This window comes from Phoxinus phoxinus, assembly GCF_949152265.1.
Source record: "Phoxinus phoxinus genome assembly, chromosome: 20".
NCBI lineage: Eukaryota > Metazoa > Chordata > Actinopteri > Cypriniformes > Leuciscidae > Phoxinus > Phoxinus phoxinus.
This window is the reverse complement of record NC_136895.1, coordinates 6,698,653-6,713,898: the sequence shown is the minus strand read 5'-3', so window position 1 is coordinate 6,713,898 and position 15,246 is coordinate 6,698,653. Positions and strand designations below refer to the sequence as shown.

The window sequence follows — 15,246 nt, the reverse complement described above, 5'->3', positions numbered from 1 at the left end:
TTAAAGGAAGAATAATTAGTTAATGCAATTCAGAGATGGGAATGGTTTTAATTAGCAAGTAACAAGATTTTAAAGGGGCCACTGGATAGGTGGCCTGCCTGCTGAGCTTAATGAAAGAGGGAGAGTTGGGCTCCTGTTGTTGCAACAATTGATGTTCTGTGTACTATCTTCAGTGATCCAATACTTAAATATACTAAGGAAAGTTCATTTAGTTAATAATTGCTCTCAGTTTTGAGTTATGGGTAGGTTAGTTATGCATGGACATTTATCCTTTTGGTTTTCTCGTACAGTTTCCCCATGTTGCACTTAAAGTCAACGTCCCAAAGACGTGAGAGCCAGACCAGCTCTAACAATGCTCCATTAAGGAAAGCTGCCTTCCAGGTTAATGACCACAAACCCTTCAGCCCTAAAGGCAGGAGCTTATTAAAAATCACTCTTCCCATCCATCTACAGACCTTGTATTCAATAGAGCCTCTGTTCCATTCTTATTAACTTTTTTCTTATGCTTTTAATTGTTAATTAATCTAATACCATCAAAAGACAGCTAGGTTCAGCAGAGCAGAGAGCTCGCAGACAGAAGTGTCTTTGCTCTGAAACTTTGCCTCCCAATCCCCATTGCCCAGACCTCATTGTTAGTTATTAAGACCCAAATCTGGGCATAGATCAAGTCTGGTCTCTGTTGATTTTGTCTAATATAATTTTAAATGGCTACTTTTGTGCATGACATTAAATATAGTTGTGCTATAGTGCAAGAAGGATTTGGTTTGCTTGCATAATCACAATAGGAGTGCTGCTCCAGGACCAACAAAAGAGATGGACACAACTACTTGGATAAATCATGTAATGCATAAGCAAACAGTGATTTCTAGGAATATAGAATCATAAAATACAAATAATATAGAATTGTAGCATATCAAGTATCAATACACGTTAGGCAACACATCTGAAGATCAGACAAGTGCATATGGACCTGTACCCACACCCACAGCTTCCTTGAAGTTCTCTAGGAGGCCGCTGCATGTCTCCAGCCAGTAGGCCCACAGTGGCAGGCCCAGGCCCTACAGGCCAGGAGAGGTGGTGATGGTGGGGGGTTTGGGGGTGAGGTTTTGGTGGTGGAGGCCTGGCGTGACCTAACCCTCTCTCTCTCTTTTTATCTCCACTCCTCTCTTTCTCTGTAGGGCCTCCCAGCCGCTCCTCGACCGCTGTGTGCCTGACTACACCACCTTCACCACTGTGGGCGACTGGCTGGATGCCATCAAGATGAGCCGCTACCGAGACAACTTTCTCAATGCTGGCTTTGCTTCTTTTGACTTGGTGGCCCAGATGACTGCAGAGTGAGTGTCTGGACCAATTCTTGAAATGCTCCTCTTTGTTTTGGTGGTCTTACATTAGTCCGAATTCAAAGCACTGTGCACTTTTTATTGGTCCAATTTTATTTGTATGCAACTTTTAATTGTTCCAGTAAGGAGTAAGGATTATTTTATAACAGAGCTTGTTGCATGGATTCGAGCCAACTGCATGGAATCAAACTGTGGTTCAGGCATTCAGGCATTCAAACCAAGTGTAAAAAACAGCCTAAAACAGAACTTCAATAGGGAATTAAAGAGACAAAAATCAATATTTGAATGATCAGAATGGGGTTAGTGATATAGCTTTTGAGCATGTAATTAGTCTCCTCATCTCGCTTTAATTTACTATATCATTTCATTCTCAAAATAATTTCACGAACAAAGAATCCTACAAAGGTCATGGTACAAAAAATAAATTCATGATTTGTAACTGTCAAATGTCTAGACAGATGTGAAGAGAGCAGTTGGGATCAAATAAACTAATAAAGAAAAAAATATTATAAATTCATCACGCCCATTAAATTGTAATAAAGGACAGAGGCAGGGGTAATTTGTTTCAATTTGGCAACTTGACAGGTGTACCAGTCGGTGGTTTTCTTGTGCTCTTAATGACTAGTAATTCTCCTAATGGGCTCCATTTATTATCATTTTATCCAACATTGTTGGCTTGATGGGACCAACAGAGGAAAAAGAAAGAAAACACTTTCACATTGTGTGAAATTACTCTGCTAATGTTGTGCGATTGTAGAGATGAGAAGGGCAGACAGACTGTGGGCCGCCACGGGACTGGTTGCTCCCTGACAACGTCCGTCCTCTTGCAGGCTTATTCTCATCGGAAGGTGAAAAAAAAAGAGTAAATGACGAGTCTGTCCTAGCTTTTATCTGCACATGTTGCTGTGTAAACTAAAACCTCATGAAGGGATTAGATTACCATTTAAACAACAGGAAACAGTTTTATCATAAAGCCTGTGGTAACCTTTACTCCACACTCATTCTACAGTATAATGACTGCTGTCTGTTGCGCAGTGAAATATTATTCCAAGTCATGTCTGTGGTTACACTAATTGCTTTTTCTTCATGTGAAACTTGACATCTGGTAGCCCTAGGTGCAAACCCTTGCAAATCATTGACCAACGTTTGAACTATCTCCAGTTTGAGAAGTGGCTTAGCACCACAAACTTGTCTATGTTTAGCAGCCAAAGGGTGGGGTTCTTCTATTTGCTCAACCTAGTAACAATTTGCTAAAGGGATTTGCTCACCTGGCTACATTCCCATGGGAGTTTATTGCTTGAATGACTTATTTTCTCTCTTTTAGAAACCACCTGGTTATTATAACGGTGGCAATTTATTTTGTTGTTGTTGTTTTCTACAGAGATCTGTTACGGATAGGTGTGACGTTAGCCGGGCACCAAAAGAAGATTCTCGGCAGCATTCAAGACATGAGACTGCAAATGAACCAAACGCTGCCCGTCCAGGTCTGAAAAGGGGGTGGAAACTGTTCTACAGAGAGCTAACAGACGACCCTAGATGCCTGATCATCTCCACTAATCAGATGAAACTGGCTTGCAGTGCCTCGGACAACTTTTTCTTTTCCATTTTCCTGTTTTCCTGTAACGACTGCATTATTTTACACCCGACAGGATTAGATAAGATTATTTTGTACTTATTTTTAAGAACGGAGAGGAATGCCCATATCCCAATGGCTGCCTCACGAGGCTCCGGTGTGGGATTGGCGATTGCATGCGTGCGTGTGATACTTTCTTGTGCGAGGCTGGCTGGGATTCGCCCAATCTCTAAAGCCTCCCATAATGCATTTCTCCCTGAAACTGACTCTGAGGGACGGACTCTCCTGGCTGGACGGACATTGCTTATGGAAGAGAAACTCTAATAGTACGCATAACTTGAATATAAAGACAAAACAAACTAAAAGTGAATATAAATTCACAAAGCGTGTGGACACGAATCCCTCCAGTGCTAGCAGATGTTCTATTGTGCGTGTGATTTTGTGCTTATTCCCCATCTTCATATTGAAGGTGTTTTATTTAAGGGCACATGCCTCAAACGGACAGGAGGGAGAGGCACGGAAGATCACGGATGTCGCAGGACCGGATTTGAGGAAGTTGCATTTGTCCACCAGGTTTAAACTGACAAAAGGACTTCTTAGAATAGACCTGGTGAACTCAGGATGCTTTCATAGTTCAGATATGTTTTCACAATTTCACTTTTTATTCTCTTTTGTTGTTTTCCCCGTTTAGTTTCTGTTCCACGATGGGTTGACATTTAGCTGGTCATTAACCATTATATCAGGATTTTTTTAGCAGTTAGAAAAGAGAAGGACTGTGATAACTTGTACTACACTGCGATAAGTAATTTTGGCAGCACTTTATTTTACGGTCTTGTTCCGCATGTACATACCATGTACTTATTATAGCAATTACAATAACTGGGTAATAACTAGGTACTAAGCCTGAATCTACCACTAAACCCTAACCTTAACCCATGTTGTTACCTTATATTAACAGTACTTTTTTTTAAGTAAGTACACTGTAAGTACATGTACTGTAAAATAAAGTGTAACCATCATTTTAAATCAATATATTTGTCTTTTTCCAGGAAAAATATCTAAGCATCCATCTAAGGCAAACGATTACAAAATGGTGCAATATATTAACTTGTTTTCAGAGAATATATCTTTCTTTCTTTTGTAAGACTAAATCTAATAAAGGTTATAAACATAAGGTTAAAACATAAAATAATTGTCAATTGGGTAAGAAAACGAATCTAATGAATACTGTTTTGTTTTTCAAGTAAATTTATCTTGCTTTAAATGTTTTGCTGTTTCCTGGAAAACAAGACAAAATACTTTCAGTGTAAAAACAGTGCTAATCACTGACCATCTCTAAAATGAGTGTGTGTGTACGTGTCAGAATGGCTATGTTGTAGTGTGTGCGTTTCTCTATGTGTGTATGTGTATAAAACAAAGGGAGAGTATAAGGATTATGCACACAGATTCTGTAGATGAACATTTCAATGCACAAATCCATGAAACAATTTGTGAGGAGCTCCAGTTATATTATATATCACTACTTACGAATCAATGATATTATGTAGAGAAATACCAATTTATTGTCATTTTTATTTTATTTTATTTTAACATATCGCAAGAGGCCAAAAGGAATGATTAATTTATCTAAAGATCTGATATAAATATGAATCAGTATACACTGTAAAAAAAAAATATATATGATCAACTTATGTTTTGACATTGCTTCAACTCAAAAAAATTGTTTTATCTTGTATAACATAAAAAAGTTGAAAGTTTAATGTAATTTAAGTTGAAATTACTTAAATAGAATTTTGACTTAACTTGAATTTAAGTACAATCAACTTGAATATTTAAGACAGCAACTTTTTTTACAGTGTATGCTGACATTCAAAAAGAAACATGCAACAACAACAACAACAACAACAAAAGATTTTGGAATGACATCATGATGTGTCTTTGCTGAAGAGGAAGTGTATTGAAATTGGTTTAAGAGAAATGAATAGAGGTGTTGAACATCTCATCAATGTTGGGCAGATCCCTAGTAAATCTCTTCAATATTACAGCTAAGCCTTTCCGTCACCACCACAAAGAGAAACTGTTTGTACCAATTATTCAACATATCCTTTTGTAAAGCTCACCCGCCAAGCGTTTTGGTCATTTCTAGAAATCATATTTGTGGAATTACAGGATTTCCGGGGGAGTTTTCAAATGATATCTTCGGTTACAATGGAAATTCATGCTAGTGCTCTGCGGGCGGCAGGACACGTTATACTTCCTGAAACTGTCGTTTAGTCTTCCACATTTTTTTAAGCCTTCCCCTCGCTTATCTTTTTCTTGGCAAATAGGCTGTAAACAGCCGGGTTGATAGACAGATGACCAGCCCATTTCGTTTTTTGAACTAATGGATTAGTTACGTAAAGTCTTCATGGCCCCACTTCCAACAAGAAAGACGTACAATATGCAAACCGGTAGCATATCTGATGGGTTAAGAACTAAAGCTAGAAGCTAATTCAGAATGTTATTACCAAAATCTGTATCTAGAATAGTGCGTTGCACTTTGGGGAAATGGTTTACACTATATTCTCCACAGTACTCCTCTGTTTGTGGTTTTGTTTCACAAGTTCACAAATCATTGAATGGTTCCCCTTTTTTCTCAATTACAAGAGCTCCATGTAATATAACACGCTGAAGCGATTTTATGATGACAGACATTATCTTTTTTAATCTTGATGTATATGAACCCTGTTCCTTAAAGTTCCTGTCTTGCACTGCTACTAACTTACAGAGCCGTCCGGGAACTAAACGTAGCTGCTTTTTCATCATGTCTGACGGTATATTCTCTCATAACTGGATCTGAGTGTGTGTGTGTGTGTTTGTATGTATGACTGTATTTCGGTAAGGTGCTATTGTCATTGTTTTTTATCGCAGCAATTTCGGAAACACAACTTGCATGATTTTTGTTCAATAACTCTGTGCCAATCTCGGACTCTCTCTCTCTCTCTCTTCCCTCCACTCCTTTCCTGTTCCTCTGTGACATTTTTTTTTTCTCCCTGAGTTTCGAATTTACTCTTTTATATTAAAAATCAAGCAAAAAAAAAAAAGTTTTTCTTTCCAAGCAGTTGAAACGGTCTTCTCATCACATCGCAAATCACTGACGTTCAAAAAGCGAAATGTCTGCTGAGTGCTGTACTTATATTGAGAGAAGCAAGACACATTTCAAGATTTTCTTGTTCTTTTTTTTGTTTTTGGAAAGCATTGAGATGTATTTAATGGTGAAGACAAAAAACAGCGATTAAATAATGCATTCTTGTAGAAATATTTTTAAAAAACCCTTTTGCAATTAAATTATTTAAGAAATACCTGTGTCTGGTGAGTCTGTTCTTGCGCTATGGCTTCTGTTGAAAGGTATTGTGTGTCGACATGCTCAATTGTTGAAGTCTTCAATTGTGGTCGCTTTTTTTTTCAGGCACGTTGGGGCCACAAATTTTTGTTTAATTGAAAGGCCTGAGGATTTTTATGACCATCCTCCTCTATAAAACATTCTGCCCTGTATTTGAGTGAGGAAGGCTTTGATCTTTGCAGGTCAGGGAACCTGCCTTGCAGATACAGACTGTGAGAAAGTATGTGGAGTTCATGTGTTGTTCAGGCGGAGATGGACATTCAAAATGGAGAATCTTCCTAACTGCCGACATCTAGGCCTTGAAGTTGTATTACTTTAGTTTGAATTGGTTATCTTAGCAATATGTGATTTTGTGGTCTTTATAAGCATGCCAATGAAAACCATAGAGGGTTATTTTTTTTAAAAAATGTAATCATTGGCCCCAACATTTTTAGACACTTAAGTCACACTTAATGAAGTCCTCCGTTTTTAGAATGTTGGTTTCTTGTTTTTTTTGTTTTTTTTAAACCTTCTTTACGTTGTGTGTGTGTGTGTGTGTGTGTGTGTGTGTGTGTGTGTGTGTGTGTGTGTGTGTGTGTGTGTGTGTGTGTGTGTGTGTGTGTGTGTGTGTGTGTGTGTGTGTGTGTGTGTGTGTGTGTGTGTGTGAAAATTATATAATAAAAGGGAAATTATATAATAAAAATGTCAAATTGTTTAATATTTTAAGAGATTGATTATTTTCTATTATATAATTTTCTTCTTTACGTTGTATGTGCGTGCGTGTGTGTGTTTGTGTTTGGTTTTGTTGTTTTGTCATATTTTGTTTTGTTTTGTCGTGTCTTGTCTTGTTTTTTTTTCGGATTGTGTCTTATATTTAGTTTTTTACTTGTTCAGTTTAGTTTTGTTGTGTTTTATATTTAGTTTTGTCTTTTGCGCTTTGTTTTGTGTTTACATTTCTGCGTGTTGGCTACAAGATTTACCAGTAAAAAAAAAAAAAGTTAGCTTGTAAAAAATTAATAAGCATTAAGCAAAAGTTAAAACATCAATATGAATGCTTTTTAATTTATTTTTGAAATGATTAATAGATCTGGAGAAAAAAAAAGTGCTATTCCATTGCATTAGATAAAATATCAAGTAGTGTATGCAAAAAACTCCAATAACTAAGAGAACCAGGGCAATTCTTGGTCTTCACATACTTAGTCCTCTTTCTCCTTCTCTTGTTGTCAAGGAGCTGTGTGCTGTTGCACGCTTTCTCCAGGACTGTGGCGATACGCTCAGAGGTCCTTAAAAGGAGGATTACTTGTTTGTTGCCTGCACAGAATGGAGAGAGAGAGAGAGTGAGAGAGAGAGAGAATAGAAAAGAAATCTTACCACACCAAACCCTGTTCCTTGGGCCGCACCAGATAATAGATTCAGTTAAGCAAGCCCTGACAGATATTACGGGCCAGGAATGTGATGACACAGTGCTTGTATTGTGTGCTATCTCTTGATTTGCAATGGCAACCAGTCGCTGTCAGTCTCTGCGGTGAGAGCCGTGACATTACAGTGGCTGGTGCGCACACAAGAGCTGTTGTCAGATTGGAAAGGGAAACAGAGGTGCTTCCAGACGGAGCAACCGCACATCCTATATGGCAAAATGTTTTGACAGCAGCAGACGAGAAAGCTTCTTTAGACCAAGCGATAGCGTTTGCGCACATTTATGTGCTTACAGAGCCGTACTGCTTTGCATTCGCACTGTTTCAATAGTTTATTCATCCTTTTGTGCAGAGGAATCACAAAATTCACTATGACAAGCTCAACCTGAATTCAAAATGGTGGAAGGGAGAGACATTTTAATTGTAATTATATATTTATTTTACATTTTTTATTAAGAAGCATCATTGAAATACTTTTATTAGTAATTACGTTTGCAAATGCGTCCCAATTCACGTACTTACACACTACTCTATGGCGTTTTGTAGTATGAATAGTCAGCCCGGTCTCACCCCAAAACGTCACATACTGACGGGTCTTGACCATACGTCAACATACGACGAAAAGGGTTCCCCTATAACGTCAATATGAGACGCAGACATAAGCGCACCAGCAGCGCCTCCTAGCGGTACCCTAACGCATACCTAAACCTACCCATAACCCAAATCGTCACACATGGACGTTAAAGGGTACCCTTTTCGTCGTATGTTGCCGTATGGTCAAGACCCGTCAGTATGTGACGTTTTGGGGTGAGACTGTGTTAGAATAGTAGTGCGTTCACATTGAAAATCCCCAAAAGAAAAAGTGCACTTTAAATATACGGATGATGATGCGTGTCTTCACGACACCATTTTCAACTAAAAACATACAACAGTTTTGGCCGTTCGTACAAGCGTCAACGGCGTTTTGGGCGCCTAAAAACGCACATTTTTGAAAACTGGTTTCAAAGTGCAAGTTTTTGAAAATGGTCTCCGTGTAAACAACAAAAACACGAATCTCTGAAGACGTCATGCACATGTGTATTACGCGTTCAGTCTATAGTGTTTCATCGCCATCTAGCGGCCTGGCAGCAGAATACAGCGTTTTTTAGTTGTTTTCGCGGATCCGTGTGAATGGGGATTGTTTTGACAATAGTGTCGTCTGTGCGTGGAAACCTCAAAGAAAAAAACGTCTCCGTTTTAAGCATATCGTTGTCGTGTAAACACTTCCTAAGTGTGGAGTTTTGGATACTCAACAGTCGTAGCTTTAATTACTTAGCGGAGGGGGAGGGGCATCAGTCTCCGATGTTGAATGACAAATAATACATAAATATATGGATTTTACGAGATGGCTAATTCGTACGAATTCATACGACCTCACTCGTAAGAATTCAGAAATGTTTTGCTAAATTGTACATCTTTTACGAGTTGCTCAATTCGTATGACCTGACCCCGCCCCTAAACCGATTTAGACAAATCGTACTCATTTGTATGAGTGAGGTTGTACAAATTCGTACAAATTAGCCACCTTTTACTCACTCGTACGAATTGGTCGTGAGATAGCGTTGATAAATACATAGTGTAAAGTTCGTAATTTGGGACAGAACTTGTAACGGTGGTTTTTATGCTAATTTGAGTACTTGGTTGTTAGCTTAGCGCCATGCTAACATCAATCTCTGCTGGAATCCATTGTGAGTCGAGTCCCTTGTGCACATCGTGATATTTTGCATGAGAACCTACAAAACGATTATAAGACGGCTTTTACGAATACATAGTGATGTCTTACGTCACCTTTATAATGCATTATAAACGCAGGCGTCACAGACAAATAGACTGAGCTTTACCAAGCATCCTTTGATGAATATTGTGGACCATGTTTTGCTTAAAGAAATGATCAAAACAGCCTCAGAAAATACAGAAAGTACAGAGAGAGAGAAAGAGCGAGAGAGCAGCCTTACACCTCCCTCCCGGCAAAAGCCTTTCTATGTGTTCTTTGCTCTTATTCCCATTAGATTCGCCTCGTTCTCCACCCACTCCTCTCTCCCCCTCACCCTGTTTCCATCCTCGCCCATCTCCTCCGCTCTAATCCCTTTTTTCTTTCTCTCGCTCGGTGCAGAGGTTCGGCTAATTGGTCACGTCTGTGCCATGACACGGGGACCTGACATAATTGTTGGACAAATAGTGTGCCGTTTAGCATCAGGCCTGTCTCGGCTAAGCAACATGCAGACAGCAACTGACTGGAAACGCTAATTACAGGCCCAGCGCCACAGCGTTTAATTGGGAGAGGGTTCCCACAAGAACGGGGGTGTTTGTGTGCTCATGTGTGCCGTTCAGAGAAGGAGTTGACAGCGAACTGTGTTCGCAGCCGAGGCCGATGCCAAGTCAGAAAATACATACTCTTCCATATGGGAAATTAGTGCACAAGAATGATATATCTGCATCATTAAGGGTTTCGAATGTTTTTTCCAGTGGTCATCTGTCGAATGGTCACAAATCACAGGTCTTATTATGCACTGTTTCATATAGTGTTTCATTAGGATTTCTGATAGAACAACCGCAATCTTACCAGGGGATCAATAAAACGTGTTTTATTAATTCTTGTCATGTCTTCAGTTTCTTATTTACCACGATTAATGAGCTCGTATGCGTATTTTGGAGGACTGTACGCTTCCTGTTGACTCGGTCTAAGTTAAATTGCAGAAGGTGTTGGCGACATTACATCGTCCTCTGTTTTCCCATGTCATTGAAAGTCGGAAAACGGGGCTTTATCTAGGCAGGGATCTCTGGAAGCGAGGCTTTTCTCCGTTTTGAATTTGGAGAAGGCTCCGCCGTACTTTCCCATCGACGTCAAGCAGGATTATCCCATTCCTGCCTCCAACCCCCAAAACAACTCTGTTCGCCTTGACTGATCCATCCAAAATGGCAGCCCGCACTGACAGTGGTGCAACAAGCAAGCCTTTGTTGAGATCTTCGAGCGCAGCTGCGCACCCCAAACTGGATTAGCTCGCCATGCACTGTCATTACTCAAACAATATGTTAATTATGAGCCACCATAAAGTCTGGAACTTGTCAAGCAGGCTATTTCTACATGTTACATGTATTTTGAACCATAAACCAATTACTTTACCTACCTTTACAAAAAGTGTTTTCAAGTTCAAGTATATTTTCCAATATACTCTACTGTATATAGGAATTAAAACTAAAATCAATTTACTAGTAGTATACTTCAATACTTTTCGGGACAAACACTTTTTAGTTTATAAAAGTATACTTTTAAGTGTAGTTTCTAGTAGACTTTAAGTGCTCAACTCGTTTACATCTAAGTTTTTCTTTTGTATACTACATCGCAGCATCAGGAATTGAGTAATACTATATATTCCGTACTATAAGGTATGCGAAAAAGTACGCCAATAGAGTAGTATATCCGAATACATAGTATTCAAAAAAACAGTGGGCGAAGAATACCCAGATGACCTACTACTTCTGCTGAGATTGTGAAGTACGCATATGAATCACACTTTACTATCCCATGAGGGCACAGTAGAGGATTTATGAAGCGACGCAACTGACGCTGGTCACTTGGTAATAACAGCATGGCGGATGTAGTACGTCTGAATTTCATTCATACTCACATTCATACTATATAGAGCATACGGTCGCAAAGTAAGTTTAAATTCAAATGTAGTACCAACCGATTTTGGATGCAAAGTTTTACAAGGTATACTTCTAGCCCACTATTTAATTTAGGAAAGTTCCTAAAGTATACTTGTAAGTTCTCTTTTTGTGAACTTAACACCATACTTATAGTTTACTCACACCCTGGAAGAATTGTAATTAAAATCAATTAAATGTTCTATGTGGATATTTTTGATTGCAAAATTATCCTTTTCTTAGTTATGTATACACACACACACACACACACACACACATATATATATATATACTTATATTTATATAAGTATATTTTTGATAAGTACTGATACACATTTTTTAGTTTAAAAGAAGTACACTAATAGCAACTTTTTTTGTATGGGTATTAAGAAGAGAATGTTGCATAAATATCAGATTATATTGTTTATTAGTGTTTCTGTGTGCATCATCACTATAAGTTTTGCATAAACTTTCAAACAAACCCTTAAACCTATTAATTAAAACGTTGTGCAAGTTTTAATCTTAAGAAAATGTAAACAATTCTAGGACTACAGTGTGTGCGTAACATAAAAACTGTAATTTTCAACAAAAACTAATTGTAGACAATAACTTGTTCTTGAAAACAAACACATAAAATGTTTACTATGCAACGAGCTACTGTTATGTTATTAAAGAATGCTGTCAAGTTTTTCATAGTTTTTTTTTTCCTTTAACATGCTTCTTATGCGCCGTGGTGTGAACATTTTTAAGACAAGCGCATGAACTTGAACTTTCAGTTCCTTTGATGTCTATATGTGAGGAATCCATTTAATGCTTGATACCTTGAACTGCGAACCGAAATATTATTCCCAGCTATGAGGACTCCATCTTCTCTTCTGTTGTCTTTTGATCAAAATGAAAAGCCACCTGACCAGCGCAGTGAAAGATGACCTTGAGATATGTGGGAACGCGCTGTCCTGGTTTTATATTATGTTTTGCGGGTGGAAAAGGTTATGCTGGGAAAGTCTAGTTAGCGTCTGACATCTCATTAACTGAGCGATGATATTTATCAGTCTTAATCAAATTTATGGCAGACATGCCGTGATAATTTCCCAGCGACCACAGTGTCCTCTCACCCGTCCTTGATGGCTATAAGAAATGCCAGAGGCCACCAAACTTGAAGTATAATAAAATATTGAAAATTAAAAAGGCAAAAAATACAGTTAACATAAATACTACCATGATAATCGGTATATCTGCATGGCCTGTACATTAAGCATATACAGAAATGTGTGACTTTATTTATTTATTTACTCACTCATTGATTCATTCACTGTAAAATTATATGATCAATAATTTATGGCAACTTATGTTTTACATTGCTTTAACTCATCAAAATAAGTTAAGCAACTTATGTTATACAAGATTCAACTCGTTTTATGTGATTTAAGTTGAAAGTACTTAAATATCCAAGTTGATTGTACTTCAAATTTTACTTTACTTTATATTTATTTATTTATTTATTTATTTAACGTGTGGGCTTTTGTGACCTCCAAATGCTTTCATTCAGCACAACAGGGACTAAAACATTAAAGGAAAATGTGCCAAGTAATTAATAGTAAAAAAAAGTAAAAGAAATAGTAAAAAAAAAAAAAAAAGTAACAACTTTTGCTCAGAGCTTAAAACTGTTATTTATAGTGGTAACACGTCACAATACGGTTCATTAGTTAGCTACCTTAGTTAGCATGAATTAAGAACGAACAATCCTTCTTCAGGATCTATTAATCTTAGTTATTATTAATTTCAACATTTACTAATACGTTATTAAAATCAAAGGTTGTGCTTGTTAACATTAGTTAATGCACTGTGAACTAACACGAACAAACAATAAACAGCTGTATTTTTATTAACAAACATTAACAAAGATGAATAAATACAGTAACAAATGCATTGATCATGGTTAGTTCATGTTAGTTAATACATAAACTAACCCTAACTAATGAACCTTATTGTAAAGTGTTACCGTAGATGTAAGCGAATCCCCTTTTTGTTAGGAATGTAAAACCTCACCAAGCAAATCTCTTCATATGTGCTCTAATATCCACATCTATCAATATTTCCCCAATATTGTACACATATATCACCATTTATAAAACGGTTATTTCCGTCTTGATTCTGATTGGCCAATAGCTGTATGTTTTAATCATGATAAAGCAATGGAATTCACTATTTATTAGCCAAGACTATAATTAGCTACCAAGTTAGAAAGATGTAAGCGTTCTTCTCACAATGTGTACCAAGTTTAATTCCTAATAAGTGCCAAATAGACCTGCTGTGACCAGGTGGCCCGACTAGCACAACCCTAGCCGTCGGTCTGCGTGAAAACAAGAGATTTGAGTTTTTCTAATGCTAGTTGACAGCCAGACAAAGGCGATAACAGTGGGGGTGTCTGGGGTTGTGTGCTAACATTTCTGCAGCTGTGTGAATTAGACCGGGAGGTGTTTTTTACGTGCAACAAAGTGTCACCTCATCACACTTCACACTTTATCTTGTTCTACTGTCGCTGACCTGTACACACCACGAGCTGTCAGGAAAACAAAGAGCGGGACTGGACGAAGACATGGAAAATGTTTCGACCGTCGTCGGAAATCGACACGTTCGCCGCTAACAATGGCACTCCGAATGCGGGAGAGCGTATCAACTGGGTCATGTGAATGACGGTAACATTTAACGATAGGTCAGCCGCAGCTCCATTTTGGTCACGTGATGCGGGGGGGGCGGAGTCTGTCTGAGCACATCCGATTGGCTCACGGTGGCCGAAACGTGACTCCGCCCGCGGCTAGACTGTGACATAATTGCAAGCGGGGTCATAGAGAGGACAGCGCTAGAGCGGTGCATTCTGGGAAAACACTGGCGGGTTGGTTGGGGCTGTGGTGAGTTTCAGGTCAAACTATTTTTTTTTTTTTTTTGCTTTCACGTGTTTTTATATAAAAATAAAAGACACAAGTGCGTAAATGGGGATATTTCATACTTTCATAAGATGAAGCATTATTTTTTGGGGGGAAACATGCTAATTTAAATGAAGTACAATAAAGTTCCATTAGGAAGGTACATTGACAAGGAAAAATAATGTCCCACTTTATACAAAGTGTCTTTAATATGTACTAACATTTAAATTAATAATTTGATATAATGCACTCAGTGTGTATGTTTTTAAATTGCACTTATATTCAGTGTTAGGTGAAATGCATTCATTAATTTCTGTAATTGAATTACTCTCCATTGAAAAAGTAAAGTAAGGTATTGTTCTTAATTCTTTTTTCTCTTTTTTTATGTTTTTTAATTACAGTTACTTCTGATGTAATTGCATTAAACCGCTGGTACTGTTCGCGTGTCTGTTAAAAAATACTGACTTTTTTTTAAATTATCATTTCAATGAAACTATTGTACTATATTTTAGTCCAATAATATATATTTTTTATTATTTAAAAAAAATTTTATGGTACTAAATTATATTTATGCAGTATATAATCCATTTATTCATTTTTTTTTTTGAGGAAACAATTATTATTTTATTATTATTATTAAGGTAAGTTCATGGTAGTCACAGTTTCACAGTTCCTCACATGGAAGTGTGTTCTTATGTGTTTGAATCCATGTGTGTATGTCATGGTTCAGTTCTCGTTATTATTAAACCATCACATTTGCACTACTGAGAGTGTGTGTAACTGAAAGGGCGTCAAAACACACTTCCACTCGTCATTTAATGTCCGATACATCATGGTGTATTAGACAAAGTGAACGTCCTACACCGCAAGTCAAAACTACAACTCTCATAGAAAACTACAATACGCTATACATATAATACATATAATAAAAATTAAATAATTT

At 37.6% G+C, this 15,246-nt stretch overlaps 1 protein-coding gene across 6 annotated transcripts in view; it reads left to right on the top strand.

Moving 5' to 3' along the window:
* The window catches only part of ephb3b (eph receptor B3b), a 49,813-nt gene extending 43,559 nt beyond the window's left edge, over positions 1 to 6,254 (top strand). For 4 of the 6 annotated variants that reach the window (XM_079592769.1, XM_079592767.1, XM_079592768.1 and 1 more), the window contains exons 15-16: positions 1,179 to 1,334; positions 2,722 to 6,254. In XM_079592769.1, the coding sequence (XP_079448895.1) occupies positions 1,179 to 1,334; positions 2,722 to 2,830 (265 nt within the window). In that variant the 3' untranslated portion in view covers positions 2,831 to 6,254. The remainder of the gene's footprint in view (positions 1 to 1,178; positions 1,335 to 2,721) is intronic. The other 2 variants (XM_079592771.1, XM_079592770.1) reach the window with 1 other exon arrangement.
* The last annotated feature ends 8,992 nt before the right edge of the window (positions 6,255 to 15,246 follow it).